The sequence below is a fragment of the Fusarium keratoplasticum genome, chromosome 8, assembly GCF_025433545.1.
Source record: "Fusarium keratoplasticum isolate Fu6.1 chromosome 8, whole genome shotgun sequence".
Classification (NCBI taxonomy): domain Eukaryota; kingdom Fungi; phylum Ascomycota; class Sordariomycetes; order Hypocreales; family Nectriaceae; genus Fusarium; species Fusarium keratoplasticum.
The window spans coordinates 2,871,644-2,891,890 of record NC_070536.1 but is presented as its reverse complement, the minus strand read 5'-3'; the positions used below and the strand labels follow the sequence as shown (position 1 = coordinate 2,891,890).

The 20,247-nt window shown below is 54.6% G+C and overlaps 4 protein-coding genes and 2 pseudogenes across 6 annotated transcripts, besides 2 other annotated features; 3 read left to right on the top strand and 3 right to left on the bottom strand.

Moving 5' to 3' along the window:
* Positions 1–1,920: 1,920 nt before the first annotated feature.
* On the bottom strand, positions 1,921–3,651 carry NCS57_01070200 (uncharacterized protein; the record flags this gene model as incomplete). The annotated part of the gene is made up of 1 exon (XM_053060438.1): positions 1,921–3,651. One exon carries the CDS (start codon positions 3,649–3,651, stop codon positions 1,921–1,923), a length of 1,731 nt encoding a protein of 576 aa, XP_052910832.1.
* A 3,741-nt stretch (positions 3,652–7,392) lies between these two features.
* NCS57_01070100 lies at positions 7,393–9,926 on the top strand (annotated as a pseudogene). The gene is made up of 7 exons: positions 7,393–7,512; positions 7,679–8,064; positions 8,119–8,399; positions 8,455–8,657; positions 8,711–9,054; positions 9,106–9,255; positions 9,302–9,926.
* Positions 7,393–9,926: a sequence feature.
* An 865-nt stretch (positions 9,927–10,791) lies between these two features.
* On the top strand, positions 10,792–12,148 carry NCS57_01070000 (uncharacterized protein; the record flags this gene model as incomplete). Its single annotated transcript, XM_053060437.1, has 2 exons — positions 10,792–11,296; positions 11,349–12,148. 2 exons carry the CDS (start codon positions 10,792–10,794, stop codon positions 12,146–12,148), a joined length of 1,305 nt encoding a protein of 434 aa, XP_052910831.1.
* Positions 12,149–12,431: 283 nt separating this feature from the next.
* Positions 12,432–13,444, bottom strand: NCS57_01069900 (annotated as a pseudogene). The gene is made up of 3 exons: positions 13,299–13,444; positions 13,047–13,171; positions 12,432–12,997 (listed from the first exon to the last, which is right to left on the bottom strand).
* Positions 12,432–13,444: a sequence feature.
* Positions 13,445–14,455: 1,011 nt separating this feature from the next.
* Positions 14,456–15,043, top strand: NCS57_01069800 (DNA replication complex GINS protein PSF3; the record flags this gene model as incomplete). The annotated part of the gene is made up of 2 exons (XM_053060436.1): positions 14,456–14,497; positions 14,549–15,043. The coding sequence occupies 2 exons, from the start codon at positions 14,456–14,458 to the stop codon at positions 15,041–15,043; spliced, it is 537 nt and encodes a 178-aa protein (XP_052910830.1).
* Positions 15,044–16,236: 1,193 nt separating this feature from the next.
* On the bottom strand, positions 16,237–18,295 carry NCS57_01069700 (uncharacterized protein; the record flags this gene model as incomplete). Its single annotated transcript, XM_053060435.1, has 2 exons — positions 16,237–17,976; positions 18,029–18,295. 2 exons carry the CDS (start codon positions 18,293–18,295, stop codon positions 16,237–16,239), a joined length of 2,007 nt encoding a protein of 668 aa, XP_052910829.1.
* Between the last annotated feature and the right edge of the window lie 1,952 nt (positions 18,296–20,247).

Sequence of the window (20,247 nt, the reverse complement as noted above, 5' to 3'; positions counted from 1 at the left end):
TATCTGGGTCCGGAGAACCAGTCAAGGCGCGGAGAAAGGCCATTACAATTTTCGTCTCGGCCATCGTGAAACATCATGCCATGAGAAAAAAAAAACAATAGGAACTTCTCACGGCCCCGAACACCGCGCGCGCCCGGAGGTCTCCTTGGTTCCTGGATCACCGCCCGATCCTCACAGTGGTCTGATGCTTGTTGGACGGCGCATCTCCGCGGACGACACGGCCGTGGCTGCCGTGCGCCTCCCGAGTTTTGAGCCGGAGTTTTTTTTTTGCTGCGCTCTTTTGCGGCTTGCGTGGGACCTGTTCATGTCAATTCGGCCGAATTGATTTAATCTATGCTGTTTCAGTTAATGTCGCTTCACCCAAACTCCTGGGAATCAAAGGAACCAGGTTGCAATTCCATCCCGCCGCCCCGCCTACTTACAGCACGTATGCCTCTGTAAGCGTTGACAAAACGCCCTATGTCATTAGTTTAGACGCAAGGCCACGGTGCTGCTTCGGGCCCCCCTGTACGCTTGCGTCAAATCGTGGCCAAGATGCTTAATTGACAGCTTCAGCTCCCAGGCGTCTACTTGCCAAACGGGGAAATAGTCTACGGCAATTTCTTGCGGAGAAGCGGAAATGCCAACGGCTGGCCCTATTTTTTAACGCCACGAGCCTGGGAAAGAACAATTTCGTGACACACAGTGGGCTGACACGAGAGCAACAAGCTTCGGATCAACCCGGGGGCTCGATGATTCATCGGAACGGGTATAACGGGGGAGGAGAATCAAGATCTCGCTGAGCCTCCAAGGTCCCCTGGCTTCAAGCCCATGTGATGACTCGATTTCCTTGCCCATTGCTTCAATGGGTTTGGTCGCCGCAGTTTTAGACCACGCGCGAATGGTTTTTGCAGCATTCATAAGCAGGCTTCCCCGGAGATGTCGATTCTGCATGCTTGAGAACGGGGTCCAGGTGGGTCGTCATGAATTGCGATTCCTCACTTCGATGCCTGTTTTAGCATCATGGCCGAGTTGCTCAGCGTCGCGCAGCTTGGTCAGTCATAATGTAATCCTTGGGCAACTGGACACGGCTCCATGACAATGACATGGATGAGAAGCCCTGAATGTGGAATGGTTCCGCACTTTGCATGGGAATTGGTCGTCTCCTGTTGGTCAATGCCTGCTTTGGCCAAGGGTCAATCGAATTCCACAAATTCCATGTCGATTTTTGCAATGGAAGGCATAGGACGAACTGAACTCCACCCTGACAACGCAGAGCTTATAGAATTCTTTTTCGTCGCGGCTTCCAACAACAAGAACCGGCCGCGTGGCCTAATGGCTAAGGCGCTAGATTTCGGTCTTTGAGCCCCGAATTCTCTAGAGATTCCAGGTTAGTACACGCAACAGCACGCATCGCCATCATCAGTACTAACATCATCTCAAGGTTCGACTCCTGGCGTGGTCGATTGATCAGCTCTTCCTTTTTTGCTTTTTGCAAGTCTGATTTATTCAAGGGATGTGTGTTAACCATTGATGCAACCATGGGAATGGTGGTGGTGGTTGTCAAATTGTTGCGATATTGACTTGGCCTTAATGTCAGTTTCATCCACCACAACCACCTAGCACTTACCAACTGAACTGCCGTGATCGTACGATCAAGCTCTTTTTCGTCGCTCTTCTTAGTGCCCAAGTTGGCACCTTGTCTTGGCCATCATTACTCGTTCTGGTCCAGTTGCTATTGCAATAATTCATGACATCACTGCGTTGCCTGCCCTGACCTGTCAACTCCAAAACAAAGGCAAGAGTGTTGATCTCTTGTATATTCAGGTACTGTAACAATTCGCTCGTCACTCGCTCTTCATATCTGCCCAGATCGCAAACCACAACAGCCGCGCATACCGCGTGAAATCCTCTCCATCCTTGTTATGGCGTCGAGCTGGATCAAGCCTCGTCGCTCGGCTTGGGCCTTGGCGGACGACCCCATCCTCTCCAATATGAGGAGGTGGGATGCTGGACTTGATCAATTGTTCGACACCCGGGGTTCCAGTGGTCGTCCTCCCCTCCAAATGGCCACATGGCAACGAAGAGGACCTCGTCTGGTGGACATGGTTGCAACTGCTTGAAAGTTGTCCACCCCAGAGTGTCGACCAGTCGTTGCAGCATGGCTCGGCCAGCCTTGACTGCATACTCCAACTTGTCCTCATCCCCGGCCTCCCTATCTATCTTGTAACCGTTCGAGGTCGAACCGGACGCCTCTAACAATAGGCTTCGAACCGAAAAGAGATTGCGACAAACGTGTCCCATCACCGTGTCGATGGACGTGTGGATCAAGTCATCTTCGAGACTCCATCGCTCTGCAGTGACCAAAGCTGGTCGGAGATAATGCTTCCTGCAACGCTCAATGGCGTCTGCGGTTCGGTTCCTTTCGCGCTCTGCTACGCTCACATCGTCGGGCAACGGCAGTGCGTCGAACCAAGTCAGTGTAGCAGCCTCGATCTCGTTGACAAAGTGTTTCGACGGTAGTGATTCGTATAACATCGTGGCTAACCTCTTGCTGTATCGGCTCACAATCAGGTCGACCAACCCTTGCCAGTTGACCGTGAACCTTCGGGGTGAAGTGGCGACGTCTTTCAGGTATGCCTTGAGGTCTTTCAACTCGTCCAAGGTTGCCGCTCCGAGTCGCATGAGATCTGGTCGCTTGGCATCGGCGCTGGAAATGTTGATGGGCAAGAAGAGCCCTGATACCATCGACGAGAAGTCGATTCGTAGTCGATCACCCCCGAGGTCATTGTATCGCTCCCCAGCAGCTCTCGCCCATTGGAAAGCCGACAGTTGACGCATCCCGATGGTGTTTTCCATCATCTCTGTTCGGGTCATGCTGACCAGGTTCAAGCCGGTGGTAAAGTTGCACTGAATGACCTCGAATCCTATTTCCACCCGCATCAAGCCATCATAACCCCATTCAGTGGCTATATCGCACAGATCGAGTGCTCGTGCCCATTCGTCCCACACGCCGTCGTTGTGCTTGGTGTTATTCTCGCGAAGGACAAGATCCTGAGAATCCATAGTTCCCATCGAGGTCTTGCCAGCGCTCATGCCGTCAATCAGAAGCAGCTTCAGATCGCGTTTCGCCTGATACGTATGGAGGTATCCACGGTAGTTCCTAGGTTGGTTGTCGTCGTCTCCATCGCCAGGGCCATGTCTTCTTCCGGTGTCATCACCGTTCAGATCATGTTCTCTACGGCGTCGCAGCTCTTGGCGAGGCTCTTCAGGCTCCGGCTGAGGTTTCCACCCATGAGGTTGTTTACCTGGCGGAGGAGGCCGGGGGCGCCCGTCGCCAGGAACAGCTCTGAACGAGGGCGCAAAGTTCTCGGCGTGCTCAATCTCGAAGGCTAGCCACTCAGGCCCTGTCGGTGTGACATTCTGCCGAGCACCATGATAGAAAAGGGTGCCCTGGGGAACAATGGCTGGGAAAAACCCGAAGCCGTTGTGATACAGAGATGAGCCCCATTGTCGACCTGCAGAATGTATGGCGTTGAAGACCATATGCGCCCGCTCTCTGGCCGACGCCTGATCCGGTTGAGTGCGCTCGATATCGTCGCTTTCGCCGCTCACGGCCCTGAGAACCAGGGACAAAGCGCCCAGAAAACCAAGCGAGGGTTTCGGAACCATTGTTGTTCAATCCTGTGAAAAGCCAGTTTTCGTTAGCAGGACTTCTCTCGTCCGCGGGAACTCGAGGTCAAGATGTCCCCGTCAGTAAGAGCGCATTTTACTGATGGTGGTGTTTTGAGCCGCGCGTCCGTCAGGTCAGACCCGACCCCGGTGCGACGCCCACTTTCCGCGATCGGTGGTCGGAAACCGATCTTATCGGCGTGGTGGAGATGGCGGCGCTGATCAACAGATTGATAAGAAGAGGTCGTCAACAACATCTCAAGAAGCTCGTAACAATTGCTGCGAAAAGTCAACGGGATGGCTTCGCTGCGTCCAGAATGTCTGGCGCCCTCAACCTGAAATTTGCGACATGTGAAAACGCATACTTGCGCCGTTCAAAAGCAATGCGCAAGTCGCCTTTCTGCGATTGAACGCTGCGCGACCCAACACAAAGCAGTGCGATGCAATGCGACTCGAGTCTGCAACCTTGGTGTTGCACAGTCGAGCAGAGTTTCCCATCTCATGAGGGCGTCGCGAGACAAGGAGGCCGCGCCAGGTTGAGGGTTGGCATGGGATAGAGCACGGCCACGTGTGCTCATGCCATTGACACCTAATTGAATCAGGGATTTCAACAGCGACACCATGACCACCCATGAGAGCCGTGAAGCATGAGGGATGGAGCTCTCTGCAAGCATCCACCGAGCAAGGATATCCAGCAAGGGCCCGCGTTGGTACCGGTACGTCGATCGTGAATTCATGGGTTCCACCGCTCTATGTAGCTCCCACGGTGCAAGCTCGAACTCGAGCTGGCGTTATCGACAGAGGCGCGCGCGGCACCCGGGATGCACTTCCGTGCGCGCCTTGATCCCATCGAATGGCCTCGTCCCACGGCTTCTGAGTCGCGGCAGATCCAATGGGCATGCCGCAGAGGCACATGCGCGATGCTGGTGGTGGGATGATTGGCGCAGCATCACCAACCCGACACGGTTCACCGCCGGTCAGCGGTCAAGGGTTCGCAAACACTCGGTAGTAAGAGATGAAGGTCATCAAGGCTCATGCGGTGACTGATGGCAGTTCGGTGAGATGGGTTGCCCATGAGCCGCCCTTGATGCTTGGGATTGACCTTGAAAGCCATCATACGATGGAACGACCAGCTGACCGGAAAGCCGAGACGGTGAATAGCTTGACAAGCCACTCTTCGTACTCAGGTCGTACGAAATGCTGTACGTACTCGGGGAGGCTGCTTCTCCTGAACGCCGTTGCCCGGTGAAGCGGGCGCTCGGGGTCTCGTTCTGCGTCGTGATCATGTCGAAACGGGGATCCGGAGGCTGAATCATGAGTTGAAGCTCCTTGAGGCGAAAACGGTGCCCCCTCAAACTAATTGAAAGTCCCTTACTCGATGCTCTGTTGTAAGGCAGTCCTGAAGGCAGATAGCGGTATCGCATTGGACCTTGTCGAGTCTTGTTAACCCCCACAGAGTCGGCAACTGACGTACATTACATGATCATTCAGGCTGAGGCCAGATAGCCATTGAGCAAGGGGACAACAAGCCCCTTGCATATTCGCCCGGGGGCTCAAGACGGTAAAAGAGGCGAGTTGTAGGGTAGAAGCCGCGGCCCATCATCTTCCCCAGAGACTTCCGACTCGTGCGAAGCAAACAGTGGGCGCCCGTGGGCGGCAAGGAAGACGGCGGGGGTTAGCGGCCATCTTCCGGGGACGGACGGCCCCTCTTGCATCGCTCCTTCCTTTCTGTGGACCCTGCCCGCCTGTGCTGTGTCTGCAACTCCACATCTCTCCTTCCTCGTGGAACGGTCCCCGGGCGGCTCGGCGCAGCGCGGGGTCGGCAGCACTACTGGCCTAGGTACATTAGGTACTTGGAGCTACCTGCTGTAGGTCTAGGTCCCGTTGGGCGGCACAGTAGCGCCCTGTAGCAGTGGGTGACAGCTCCTGGAATAGAAGGATTGAATGCAGCTCAACTGCAAATCCCAAACAAAGGCCGACCCAGGCACGACCAGCCCTGGCGTTGCAATGGTGCATCTTGCAACGGTCAACGTGCCCAGCCAGAACAGTTCCAGGACCGTGGAACACAGAATGTTCCATAAGGGCCCAAGAAACAAAAACCAAGCCATAGGGTCAACTTTAATTGTCCTCACCAAACTGCCTGTGGTCTAGGTTAGTGAAACATTGACAAGTCCGCAACCGGAGAGCTGTCATTGCACGACAGTAACAGGAAGGAGGGAATCTGATGATGCAGTGGCTGCAACTGTTACTGGCCCGCAAGAGACAAGAGCAAAACCCAAACTACCTATTGTCCATGCCTCCTTCCATCCTTAGGTCTGAGCGACACGAGGAATGTCACTTGTCACTCCTCATCTTTCCGCTTCCCCTCTCTTCTCATCAACTCTTTTCGTTCTTTCATCTAAACTTTCTCGAGGTGATTGATGCAACACAGCGGATGTGACCTCGTACCTGCATCAAGCACGTTGGCGGCGCTTATTGATTTTGCTTCCCAAAAAAATCCTGGATTGCAGCGACTTTTCGCCATCCGATTTCCCATCACCGCCGCCTAGAATCGCAGGCCCACGATCGGATTCATCAACCCCCCGGTGATCTCATCACGCATATCAGACCACGTCCTCATTACCTCACCTCGCCTCGTCTTTCCTCCTGCCCAGCCCTTTCTGGCCCCCCTTTCACGTACCCCCGGACCCTCCGGTTTTAGTGATTTGATTCCGTGTCAGAGTCAGGAACAGAAGGCAGCGTCCTCAGTTGGCAAGTCAAGACATCGACAAATTCTTTCTATCATCTGACACACAGACGCACCATAGCAGCCTCAGCAAGTGCCACTTTCTACACCTGCTCCCGCTCTCAATCTCTACTCCCCAGAGACCCAATCTCTTTCCTCTCTCCCCCTCGATTCACATCCCTGTGTTAATTTACCTGAGCATCCGGCTCAGGCAATCGTCGCCTCTCGATACGGCCTGTCGTCCAAACGCTGGCCAACGTGACCGTCTACCGCAAGCAGTCCAAGCTTCGCCCTGTCTCCGGCACGCCACCCGTCTCCTCACCTTGGGGCATCATCGCCTGCTCACCTCGTCACCTCAGTCTCAACTGGTTGTTGACCCCACGCCTGCCCGCTCTCCCGCCCCCCTGTCAAGTTGACTTGTCGATTCCCCTTGTCTCTCCCGATACCTCGAGTACCTCCTGTCGCCCTACAGGAGTACCGTACAAGTACTGTACTCAACTCCAAGTGCGTGCCTCGTACCTCTTCTTGCCTGCTGCATAGACCCGCGCTGACGGGGCCAGCCAGGGTTTCAATCTTGGGTCAACTACCAGCCTGGCCTTCCCATCTCTGCAGATTGTTGCCGAGGACCCTGCTCAACTGTTACCAACGCATAATCGTTCTCTCTCATCGGTGGTCCCCGTCTTCCGGCCTCTCATAACCCCCAATCTCTTGGTGTAGCCATCTTCAGCAGGGGTGCCTGTGTGTTAGACGCTGCTCCAGCTCCACAACTCTTTCGATCCCGACCTCCTACTCACCACCGCCTTTTGCCTGTCTGACCTGACCAGGGAGGCGCTCCAAGAGTATATCTTGAGGCTCGGCCGCAGTCTTGTCCATTCTTCTGAAGTCCTGAGCATCTCCATTGGCTTCTCGCTGAGTTCTCTCGTCTCTCTTCCTGTCCCCAAGAGAGCCCCCCCTCCACGAGCCATCACCAGTTCACTACCCCTCCCTCATACCTGTTACCCCGCCATTCGCTGCAGTCCGCCGCCATCATGACTTCCAAGCCTACGCGCAAGTTTTCCACGGGCGCCACGTCGCACCGCAAGAGGCAGATGAGCCTTCTCGTCGAGAAGGAAGGCCCCGTCAGCGCTCCTCTTCAGGTGTGTTTTCTCTCTTATACTGTCTTTTTGCTCCACCTTGACTTTGGATGCCGTTTTGGGCCCTCATGACATCTTGCGTCATCCCAATCGAGACACCTGGAGCCTCCGCCATGAAACCCAATGCCGATCACTGTGTTGTGGCCAAAACTGACGAGTTCAACCACAGACCTTCTACCTCGGTATCTCTGCCGTCTTCGCCGATGACCACACTGCTGTCATTGCCCTCGCTATCCATGACACCGTCTACCTCAACGACTTCTCCATCAAGCACATTTCGCTCGATGAGGACATGCGTGAGGGCCAGGACCTCATCGCCGACCACATCATCTCCGAGGTCGAGACTTATGAGCATGAGAACTTTGTCAAGTTCATCGGAGCTGGTCTCCCCGTCACGCTCAAGTACATGAGCCCTTCTCTGTGCTCCCGTCTCTGGCTCGAGCTCGATATTGTCCCCGTAGTCCTTAGACCCGACCACGAGGCCAAGGAGAAGAACTTCTGGGATGTCAAGCGTGTCGATGAGCAGGCCGACTCTATGGCCCGCAAGTGTATCCTGTAAGTCGATTCATGATGGATCTGCGAAGCTATTCACTAACAAAAACTACACAGTAACTTCGGACCCTCGCTGGTTCCTCACCTCCAGGTTGGTTACCGAGGCATTGTCCAGACTGACGCTGGCTTCCGTGTCCACCTCACCACCCTCCAGAACCACAAGGACACTTGTTCTCCTGCCACCTGGGGTGCCATGCAGTTCTACGCCAACCAGCTCCGTGAGAAGAAGACCAAGATTGCCTTCTTCAGCGCCACTCCCCAGGGTGGCGGTGTCGCTCTCATGCGCCATGCCCTCGTCCGTCTCAGCCGTCTCCTAGGCGTCGACGTGACTTGGTACGGTAAGTAGCAATGACCCATCAGACAGACGTCGACAGCATCCTAATAGCCAAAAAGTTCCCAAGCCCCGACCTGGTGTTTTCCGAATCACCAAGAACCAGCACAACATCCTCCAGGGTGTCAGCCACCCCGACCAGCGAATCTCGGACCCTGAGAAGGCCGCCATCACCGACTGGATCGAGGACAACGCCAACCGATACTGGCTCTCTGAGGGCGGCCCTCTCCGCCCCCCTGAGGAGGGTGGTGCCGACGTCATCTTTGTAAGGACGGCTCCGTAGAGAGAGAAGAGAGATGGTTACTGACAGTGGAACAGGTCGATGACCCTCAGATGCCCGGCCTCATCCCCCTGATCAAGAAGATCACCCCTGACCGCCCCGTCCTCTACCGATCTCACATCCAGATGCGAAGTGACCTCATTGCCATTGAGGGCTCTCCCCAGAACGACATCTGGAACTACCTCTGGAGCAACATCCGGGAGTCGGACATGTTCATCAGCCACCCCATCCCCAAGTTTGTTCCCCACAACGTCCCCAAGGAGAAGGTCGTCTACCTGCCCGCTACCACCGACTGGATCGACGGTCTCAACAAACCCATGAACAAGTGGGACACTGGCTACTACGCCCACATCTACAACCAGCAGTGCCTGACCCAGCGAATGTAAGAGTTGTCAATTATTGATTGCATCATAAGAGACTAACAAAAACTCAGGACTCCTCTTGCCTGGCCCACTCGCAAGTACATCGCCCAGGTTGCTCGATTCGACCCTGCCAAGGGTATCCCCACCGTCATCGACTCTTACGCCGAGTTCCGCCGCCGCTGCGACGATGCTGGCATCACCGACATTCCTCAGCTCGTTGTGTAAGTTATCCGACTCATCTCTCTGTCTCTTTACTAACCTTGGCAGCTGCGGCAACGGCTCCATTGATGACCCCGATGGTGCCATCATCTTTGACCAGACCATGACCCAGCTGGAGGATCACTACCCCCACCTGATCGAGGACGTCAGCGTCATGCGCCTGGATGCCAACGATCAGCTCCTCAACATGGTTATCGCCAACGCCCACGTCATTCTCCAGCTCTCCACCCGCGAGGGTTTCGAGATCAAGGTCTCCGAGGCTCTCCACGCCGGTGTCCCCGTCATCGTTTCCAACGAGGGTGGTATTCCTCTCCAGGTCAAGGACAAGGTCAACGGTTACCTCGTCACCCCCGGCGACTACAAGACTGTTGCCGGTCACCTCATCGACCTCTTCACCGACAAGGACCTTCACGCCAAGATGTCCCACGAGGCCAAGACTGGTGTCAGCGACGAAGTCGGCACTGTTGGCAACGCCCTCGGCTGGTTCTACCTCGCTGCCAAGTGGTCTGAGCTGGGCGCCAAGCCCGGTCTGCGCGGCGACGAGAAGTGGGTTAACGATATGGCCCGTGAGGAAGCTGGCTTCCCTTACGCCGAGGGCGAGAACCGTCTTCCTCGCCACTACACTCAGCGCAAGCCTGAAGATGAAGCCGAGAAGGAGGAGGCTGAAGAATAAGTCGACCCGGAGTTGCTTCTCTCTCTCTCTGTTAGACGTCGTTTCACCTAAATTCATCTGGGGACGGAAGAAAACCAAGAGGATAGATGGATACGTGTTTGCGGTTACAATGGTTTATTGTTAGAATCGGTACGGGTTGTTTATGACTATGATGGGGTATGACATGTCTGCCCGCATAGTCGGGAACGAATTCCACTCACCTGCTGCATCGGATTACACAGTTTATGCTTATGAAGAAAATACCATACAATTATTGTTTATTGAAGTATCTCCTCTCTTCTTCTGACATGCGAGGTGGTTGACATGAGCCTTAGAGGGAAGTGAAAGGTGCACTGCCACGCCGCATGTCCAATACGATGAGGAGCAGTGGATGTTAGGCGAGGTAACATGCAACTTCCCGAGGGCACCAAAAGCCATACACTCGTCCATTGTTTTGTTTGCCAAAGTTTTTGAAGACCAATGAAATGGGGGCGTAGGTCGGTAGGTACTGGGCATGGATAGAAGCTGGCACTTGCTTGCAGTGGCAGGCAGGTGCAAAGCTCAAGTCTGCCGAGATCGCACTCAACCACCTGCAGCTAAGTTCTGTCAGGGCAGGTATGTTCTACCTGGCGTGAGCTCAGCAATCAAAAGGAAGGAACGAGGAAATACAAGCTGGGAGTATCCGGTAGCTGCACATCTCACCAGCACGACTTTCTTCGCAAGTTATCTCACCTGGAATACTCAGTGTCTCCTCCAGCTTCATTGCCCCCATTCTCCCAGCAGTCTCAAGCTCTGTCAACTCGCGGCGTCCACCTCACTCGTTTGTTTGTTTGTTTGCCTGTTTGTTCGTTTGATCTTCCTGTCCGGGCTTCGCTTTCGCTGGTCCATGAAATCTAATCGTCTAACCTGCCCACAGAGCTCCTCTGCCTTTATTTCGCCTCACGATCCTCAAGACTGGCCCGGAAACATTGGCCCCATGTCTCTACCTGTGGTGGAGGGTGCGACCTCTCCGCCTACGACGTGCGTGGAGATGATGAACTCTGCGCGCGCTCAGATGCTCACCGAGGTGGCTCGGGTAGAGGCAGCCATGCCCCCGCCAGTCATCAAGATCGAAGATAGTCCGCCTCCGCCTCCGCCAGTCACGGGGGCCAACTGCGCTCCCGTTGGCGATGCATCTCTGCGCGCCTTACGGGGCTCAAGCCAGGGCCATGTACTTGGAGGGCTTCAGCGTGCCGGCTCATCTGCCAACATCGGGCCCCGTGCCCCGACTGCTTCCGTCTCTGCTTCGTTGAAGCGACCACACAGAGATACTGACGGAGGAGCCAAGAACGACAAGGGAATCAAGCGGCACAAATCTGGGTACTACACCAAAGTCCTTTCCCTTGGCCAGGGTGAGTTGGGTCAAGTTTGGGTCTGTCGTGCTTGGGTCTAATCAGCTTCCAGCTCCTTCCCCAAACCCGGACACCAAGTACCTCACGTCTCTCCTCCAGAACCGGACCCTGACTCTTTGTTTGCAACCCCCTCTGAAGAAGGGGGAGTTGATTGGGACTCCCCGGACGCACGAGTTTCGCATCTCGCAGGCTGGTTTGATCCAGCACGAAGCCCTGTCGGCCCTCGGCTACACTCGAGCGCTGCCCTTGTCTCTCCACGACCAAGACATCTGTGGGGGTGATGGTCCCATCATGCGCACCGTCCGAGGTCAGTTGCTCGAGGATGTGTGGTCTGGTCTGAGCAAGCAGATGAAGTTTGGATTTGCTCGACAGCTTCACCACCTGTTGAGCAAGATGCGAACTCAGGACAAGGGCAACACGGTTGGATCTGTTCATTCCGGACAGTACACTCTTTTGCTGGACAAGCATGCCGAGCACACATACTATGCAATCCGCACGAAGCCGACTCAGAAACAGTTCATGGCGCTTCTCATGTCAACTTTGTATAACACTGTGCCCAACCAGGTAGCCCAGGCTCTGATTTCGCAGTTCCGGACCAGCTATGACACGGTGCTCACACATGGTGCGCTGTGCCCCCGGAACATTGTTGTCTGCAACGACACAATCGCATGGATTGTGGGCTGGGACTGTGCCGGGCATTATCCCGCTTGGTGGGAGTATGTTCGATTCTTCGAGGCGAGAACTGCCAAGGAGAACAGCGACTGGTACAACTATGCGCGGGACATTTTTGACGATGAGTTTACGGCCGAGCTTGCGGCTTACCAGGGGTTGGGGAGATGCCAGCAGCCCTGAGCGGATGCTGCAACAGCTTGTTTGACGGACTAATGCAAGTGCTGGTTTGTAATACATGCGTCGAGTTTACAGCATTGCGGCAAGGATTGCCGTTGAATGACGGGACCACAGGGATTGGAACACTAATTGTATTGACTCGATGGCGATTCGATTCAGAAGCTCGATGTACTATACACTCGATATCTTGACAAACAAAACATGTCTACGCAGGGCTCGGCTCATGACACCTTGGCGCGTGCGTCTGAACTGTGGTTCTTTTGACTCTTTGACTTGGCTACAACCCTTAGTTGCCGAATCGCTTGGCAACAGTCTCCCAGTTGATGACGTCCCAGATGGCGCTGAAGTACTCGGCCTTGCGGTTCTGGTACTGGAGGTAGTAGGCGTGCTCCCAGGCATCGATACCGAGAAGGGGCTCGAGGTTGCCAGTGACGGGGTCCTGGTTGGGGCGGGTGACGACGGAGAGAGTGCCCGAGGTCTTGTCCTTGACAAGCCAGGCCCAGCCGGAGCCCTGGATGCCGGCGAGGGCGGCGTTTGTCTGCTTCTTGAGGGTGTCGAAGGAGCCGAAATCCTCGTTGATGGCGGTCAGGAGCTTGCCCTCGGGCTCACCACCACCGCCCTTGCCGTTGGGGGCGAGGTTCTCCCAGAAGAGGGTGTGGTTGACGTGGCCGCCGCCGTGGAAGTTGATGAGGGGAGCCTGGGCAGCGGCGGCCTTTGCGTCGCCCTTGGCCTGGGCCTCGGCGAGAGCCTCTGTGGCAGCGTTGAAGCCGTTGACGTAGGTCTGGTGGTGCTTGGAGTGGTGGAGCTCCATAATCTGGCCCGAGATGTAGGGCTCGAGGGCGCCATAGTCGTCTGGGGGATGTTAGTTGAAGTTATGAGAGAGATGTTTGGAGAGGCGCACAGGAGAGGTCGGGGAGAGTGGCCTTGGTGCGGACAAAGGCCATGGAGGCGAGGGGAGCGGCGCGGGCCCGGAGGCCGGCGCGGAGGGCGGGAGTGGTGCGGAGGAGGGCGGACGACATGGTGAAGCTATTCGGTAATTGTCAGCTCGAGTCAATGTCAATGGATGAAGGTCAATGGAAGTCGAGACTGGTTTAAAATGAGGGTTCGATTGCTTGACTGAGCTAGGGTAATTAATAGATAGGTTCAGACGTACCAGACGAGGAAGGGTGGATGAATTGATGATGTAGGAGGGAGAGGGAGGGGAGGGAAAAAAGGTATGGGCGGAAATGTCGGATTGCCGAACTGCGGGATAGCTCCAGCACCTGTTGGCGGGGACTTGGATGAACTCAGCTTGTCGTCATTTCTAGGGAGCTTGGGCCGCTGACGCTTGTGGCTAGAGGTGGGATGTGGCTGTTGTGGCTTTGTTCAAGAGTAAGGCTGATTGATAGAGTGCTTGTTGTAGCTTGCAATTATTAGGTCTGGGGTTCTTTCTTTGTACTTTATTGTTATTTCGTTCTCACATATTGACGCCTTTCAAGCGAGTTGCTAAGATTCAACTCATCCACGACGTATCTAGACATCTGCGTTGGATGTTGTTGACTTGCACCATCATCATGAGATTGACGACAACAGCCTTGGAACTTCGACAGCGGTCCACAAAAAGATCTTGTTCTCTAACCAACCGCTTCCCCATGTAAACAGGCTAATTCCGTAAACCCAGTCCAATCGGTTCAAGAGGCTTCAGCTCGGGGGGTCCTTGTCGTCTCTCGTCTCGGACTCAAAGCATCTCGGCCTTTTCGTGTAAAAGCCGAATCGCGAAACGAAACGAGACGAAACGTGCCAAGACCCATGTGAAATCTCGATTGCTTGGAAATAGGAATCTCTCTTTTTACTGATACCCCATGTAGCTCGACCCGTTCCTCCGAGATAACCGCATATGCCGATCTCGGAGACCCGAGGTTGTTCTGCGAGGTGACGTCTGGAGTTTCAACAGCGAGCAAGCATGATTTCTCAACATTGCCCGTTGAGCACATGGCTTTGTTACTATTCCGACTTTTATTTTTGGATTTGCTGTTTCAATCATCTGGCGATAGCTAAAGAGATTCTGTAAAAAAGCGAACGATCCACTGATGGCTTCAAGTTGCAGCTCAAGTGCCGATGGACCAATAAGCTGAAGATGATTCCCAATGCCCACGATTATCAATCGTTGGCTCTAGGGTAAGCCTGCGGATCTTCCCGTCCATTAAACATTGAACGGCTCGGGATTATGTCATTGTCCGGCGCGTCTTCCCCTCCACTCAACGCGTCTCCAAAAACCCCATCTCCAAAAGACGACAGCATCAAAGAGACACTTGAGAAGTCACCGCAATCATGTCGTACTACGACATAGACGCCATCCTAACGGATGCAGAGGTATGTCCCCGAATCACCAGTCTCACACGCTCAAAGCTCACAAATGTCCAGAAAGTCCCATGCCAATTCGAAATCGACGTTCCCTACCTCGGCCACCTCGACAACTCCCCCCACGGCCTAAAACCAAACACGCCCCTAAACCTCCCCCTCTGGCTCGCAGAGATGCTCGCCCTCGCATCAACACCAACATCCCGCGCCCCTCTGACTCTCAACCTTCCTCCATGTCTATCCGCCATCGTACTCGCCGCGCTGAGGGCTGATCCGCGTGCTGTGCCGCTGAGGGATCAGAGCGCGCACTTTTACGGTGTGGGCGTTAGGATGCTGGATCTGTTTGACGAGAGGGATATTGCAGAGGTTTTGAGGAAGACTTTTGTTGTTAGGGCCGGGGAGGTTGGGCTTCATGCCAGAAAGGCGGATGAGGGCGTTGGGGGTAATGGAGGTGAATTTTTGAGGGGACTCGAGGAGTGGGAGAGGGCACTATTCAGGAGGGGCCACGATGGAGTCAAGGGGGCCAAGGAGTGGACTGAAAAGGTCAAGAAGACGTGATAAGGATAGGACAGGCACGAAGGCTCAAGGACAAACACACGCCCGAGGACAAAGATACCCATGAGAGATGCCTGGAGAGGCACTACGCGTCCATGAAATATTAAACTTGTAAATGGATTAATTAATCAACTCGAACATCACAAAAACAACCGAAAAACATTGAGGGATAAATCGCGTGCATCTTTCAGCACGTTCTATTGCCGACTCCGACTCCTACGCCTTGAAGCCAGCCGAGGTTCCCATCCGTATAGAGGCAAAAAGGTACTCATCCATCCGCTCAGTAATGTTCCAACCGAACGACAAGCCCGGCATTTCCCCAGCATGCCCCCAGATCTAAACCCCATGTTTATATCCCCAACATCGTGTACACTTCACCTCTCTCTTGATATCCAACCGCTCTAGTAAGAAAACCCCCTCGTCTCGAGGTGCAAAACAAACGCTGATTCCCCATCATTTGATCCTTCCCAAGGATCCCCAAAGCAAAAACGCCATGCTCAAAAGTCGAGTTGGATCCCACATGTACAGCAAGAAATGCAACCGACTCCTGTTTTTCCTCTCCCGAGAAACCCCAATACCGACCGGCCCCAATGTATCATGGTTGCGCGATGAAGCACTTTCAATCGCGCTGTGAATAAACGTATAGGTCCCGCGCCATACAACAGCCGGGACCTGGTGGCTGTCCCTTCAGGGATCGAGCCGGGTTTAGCGTAACCACCAGTTGCCAAGGGATCCGCTGAATAGTAAACCAGGGAGTAATCATCGACGCCGTGACGGTAAGAAATAAGAAAGATTCGGAGGCGAAGAAGAGAAACAGCAATCATAAAACAGGCTCCTTGAAAGTCATTAAATGTGAAGGGAAAATCGGAAAGGCCCGACCAAAGGATGGCACCCTTGGTCTAGGGAAAGACTGCTATCCAGGGGAAAGCAGACTGCCAAGTTCAAGATACCAGAGTGGGCATTGTCGTGTCGACCCATCGTTAACTTGAACTCGACTAAGGGCTTTTTTTTTTTGTGTTTTGTTCTTTTCGCCCATCCTTATCCCTTGGTACGTTTGGTGCTCGACAATAACTCGACGTTGAGATCTAGTTCGGCGAAGCACGCCAACTGGTGGAGGTTGGACAATATCCGTAAGGAAATAAACGAGAACGATCACCGATACTCCAGGGAACCTCAACCCCTGTCGCCATCATGCCTCAAGTCCACTGGACAAGGTGAGACATGTCTTGGTAGGTCGATGGAGTGATGGTGTTTGTGGACGAGAGGTTCGACCCATAGGTCGACGAGCCCTGGTCCGAGAAGGCATAGTTGTCGCTCAGAGCGACCAGGGGGGACCCATCCGAGAAAGGCGAGTACCCGAAGCTGCCGGCAGACGAGATGGGGGCCTGGATGCTAAGCTCACCGTTGGCTCCAGCCAACATAGCGGGATCAGCACCCTCAAGGGCGATATCGTAGGTCTCGCCATAAGGGCTCATGCTGTTGCCAGTGCCATACATCTCCATCTGGTTGGGTAAGCTAGAGCCCTCCATATCAGCATCAACCATGTCCGAGTCGCCCTCCTCCTGATCCATGATGGGGGATTCGTTCTGGCCAACCTCGACCGTCTTCTCGACGAACCAGGCCTTGAGCTCAGACATGGGAGGCCAGTCACCACCGCCCTTGCCTCCGCGCTTCTCATCACCGTTGGCACCCTTCTTGCCCCGGGGAGTCTTGGGCTTGAAGTGTGTGCGGCGGAGATGAGCGGCTGCGTTGTAATAGGCGCCATACTCCTTTCCAGAGGTGCACGCCTTACACTTGGACAAGGGGTTCACAGCCTTGACATTGGACTTTATGCCAACTGTCGCTGGGTCACGGCAGACAAACTTCTTGACGATGCCCTCGTGCTTAGCGTTGATGTGCCGGCGAAGCTCATGATCGCCACGGAAGCCATCCGGATGCTCATTGCACTGGGTGCAGTGAACCTTGGGGTGCTTGGGTCGCTGGTAGCTGCTCTTGTTCACAGGCACCTTGGCCTCCTTCTTGGAGGCAGTCGAGTTGGTTTCGGCCTTGGTCGTCTCCTCCTTGGGCTTGGGGGCAAGCTGAAGGGTCTTGGCGGACTGCAAAACACGAGCTCGGGCTTCTGCGGCTCTGCGTTCTAGGTTGGAAGCATTCGATCGCACACTTGAGATACTTGTGTTAGAAGCAGATCGCTCCATGTCGGCGGACTCTGGTGACGACAAGAGTGAGTTCTTGTTGGCGGTTGCCCACTGTTGAGTAGTGGCAGTGGAGGAAAGATTGGCGCCGAGGCCGATGAGATCATGCTCAGGCGTGTACTGCTTGCTGGTGGGGTAGAGGTTGGTAGGGCTGGGAGAAAGATCCGGAGCAACGAGCCCGTCGATGTGCGACTGTGATGATTCCATGGCGGCCATGGGAACCCCAAAGTTGTCCAAGGCGCTATTTTGGCGTGTCAAAGGACTTGGGGCCTCGGTGACAGAAGGGCCGGAAATCATCGAAGGGCACGCTGACGAGAGGGGGTAGCTGCAGGGCACATTGGAGGAGAGACTTGACGAGAGGCTCGAGAAGGCGTTTGTGGAGGCCATGTTGTATGAGAAGTTTGAGAAGGACGGGTCAAACTGCTGCGAGCTTTGAGGAATCTCGGTGTACATCTCCAGGAAGTCGCCAGGATCCATGCCAATGTTGAGAGGTTGGTTCTCCTGGACGCTGGGCAGTCGTTCGGATGCGCCCTGGAGGGACTGGTTGGCGGGCTCATCTTGAGAAGCACAGAAGCGACCGATAGACGGGTTGAGAGGAGCGATGCGGTTTCCAGTTTGTGAAAAGGGCATGTGAGACTCGGAATGAGCTGACATGCTTCGGCTCATGGGGACTGTAGCGCTCGCTGACTGCTGGGAGTATGCTCTCCTCTCGCGCTTGTGAGCCTGGAGGTTGGCATTGCGTTCCTATGGTGTGTCAGAGGGTGGGCATGGCGATACGTCAGGGTGTGTTCCATACCGTGATGGCACTCTTTATTTGTTGTGTGGGATAGCTAATGGTAGACTTGCTACGAGAGAGACCACTACTTCGTGCACTTGAGCCGCCGTAGCCGGGAAGCTGATAGCCCTGGGCTAGCGAGTACCCGTAGTTCTGGGCGAAGTGATTTAGGGTTGAAGGATCTCCTCTGAACTGATCCTGCACCAACTGCTCGAGGTTGCTATTCCGTTCGGTGAGGAGCTGCACCCGACGTTGTAGCTCCTCAATATTGGTGTTGTCTAAATTCATCTTTGTATTGATGTCAAGTTGCACGCGGGATGATGGACGATGCAAGCGAACAAGATGTGTGAGGCGAGAAGGGCGCAAGATAGGATAACCTTGACAGGCTCACGATGCGATAGACGCTGGTGTAAGCCGGACGTTGGGCGATGGGGTAGCTGCGACAAAAGTGGGCAGCCTTGCTAACCTGTGGATGGATGGCGAACAAGTAAAAAGCTGAGGCGAGGCGGACGAGAGGATCAAGAACTGAGGACAGATCTGAGGCTCACGTTGGTCGCGGTTGGAAAAGTGGGATATGTGAGTCGAGAAAGACGACGGAGAAGGGAAGGACAAGAACAAGAGCGTGAACGAAGATGCGGACGGGATGGAGGATTAATACGTGAGCCGGGATGGAGAGAACAGGCGGCCCAGTCGTTCTGACGAGGCTTCCAATACCCACCCTCGAGCAGGGGTGAGCAGGGATGGTGGAACTGGGCGGTAGCTGCGGTGTGTGGACTCGTACTGTAGAAAGGATCTTGGTGGGTGGGCTAATTAAGGTGTAGTATGCTGTACAGTACAGGACAGCAGAGACCGACCGACCGCGGGTCCCGGGCGTGCGTGGGCGTGTGACGATGATGTAGCGTGCGTCTTGGGTGGTGTGTTTCGAGGGAATGAGAAGGAGATTCGTTCGCTCTGGCAGAGTGTTGGTGATTGCTGGCGAGCTGAGTTATGGATGCCAGTGCAGTGGCCTGACGGAGGGAGGGACGTTGATAATAAATGAACTGCACACGACGAGTGACAGACTGAAGGCAGATTCTTGACAATGCACGTTGAAGACGCTGATGCAGGGCTAGAAGCTGCCGCTAGCTAGGTACTGTATCCGTAGATGGCCTGGTTTGGTGTTTGAGATGCAGATTGAAATAAAGATGAAAATGACCTTGAAGACGTGGGATGAGACAGGAATGGGGCCCATCCCATGGGACCTGGGCGAGAGAGATGGGAAAGAGCCCCCCAAGACCAAGTCTGGCGCCAAGGTGGACGCGTGACGACACCTCACCAAAGAGTCTGCCCGTTGACAGCAGTGGACGCATGGCTTCACCTCCAGGGGGTCCACCCGCTAACAAACGTCCTCCCCAAAGCCAAAACGGTCGCTGGAGGTCGGCATGTTCGGTGCCCGTTGAGTGCTGTAAGCTCCGTGCCTCCAGCTGGCAGAGAGGTCTCCTTACCGGTGAGGTCCAGTCGACCCACTAATAAAACACCCCGGGTAAAGTTGTCTCAATCCAAAAAAAGAGCCCCCGACAAAAAAGAAAAAAAAGGGCCAACTCCAACAGAAAAATATCCCTGTCGGCTGACGCCCGGCTACAGAGTGGAGTCCTGATGACGCTCATTGGATGTTTCAAGCCGTCCCTCGAAAGCGGGTTGGCTCCTTGCCCTGGTCTGGCCTGCTGCGACCACTACAACCTTTTTACTCGTCTCGCTCTCGGTTTGCGCGTACGTACAGCCCAACTCTATTCGAAGACGACGAAACGGGTTGAAACGAGGCAGCTGTTTAGGGGCGTAAGAGGCTGAGTCGGGCTGTGTACTGTAGGTACTCGTTTGCCTGCTTGCGATGACTCTTATGTTTGTGTGTGATACAAGTGCAAAACGCAACATGTTGTGCATCTCGATGGGAAAACAAGAACCCGTCCAAGAGTCTAGGACTCGCTCTGAGTGAGACATAACGGCAAGCCGCAGATTTCTGACACCTCACGATCCATCCCCAACTCCCGACCGCCATCTCTCATTCCTGGTAGCTGGCTACGTAATTAGCGGCGGCATCAGTCGTCATTCTCGATACGGGCGGTGGCTTGTACAGTAGAGAGAAAAGAACCCCAGCCAGCCTCAGCCCAAGGACAACACAAAGAAGCAACGTTGAGAACAGCTACAACCCACCCTTGGGAAACCCCCAAGACCGAGTGGGCTTGCATGACGTCCGTCCAATA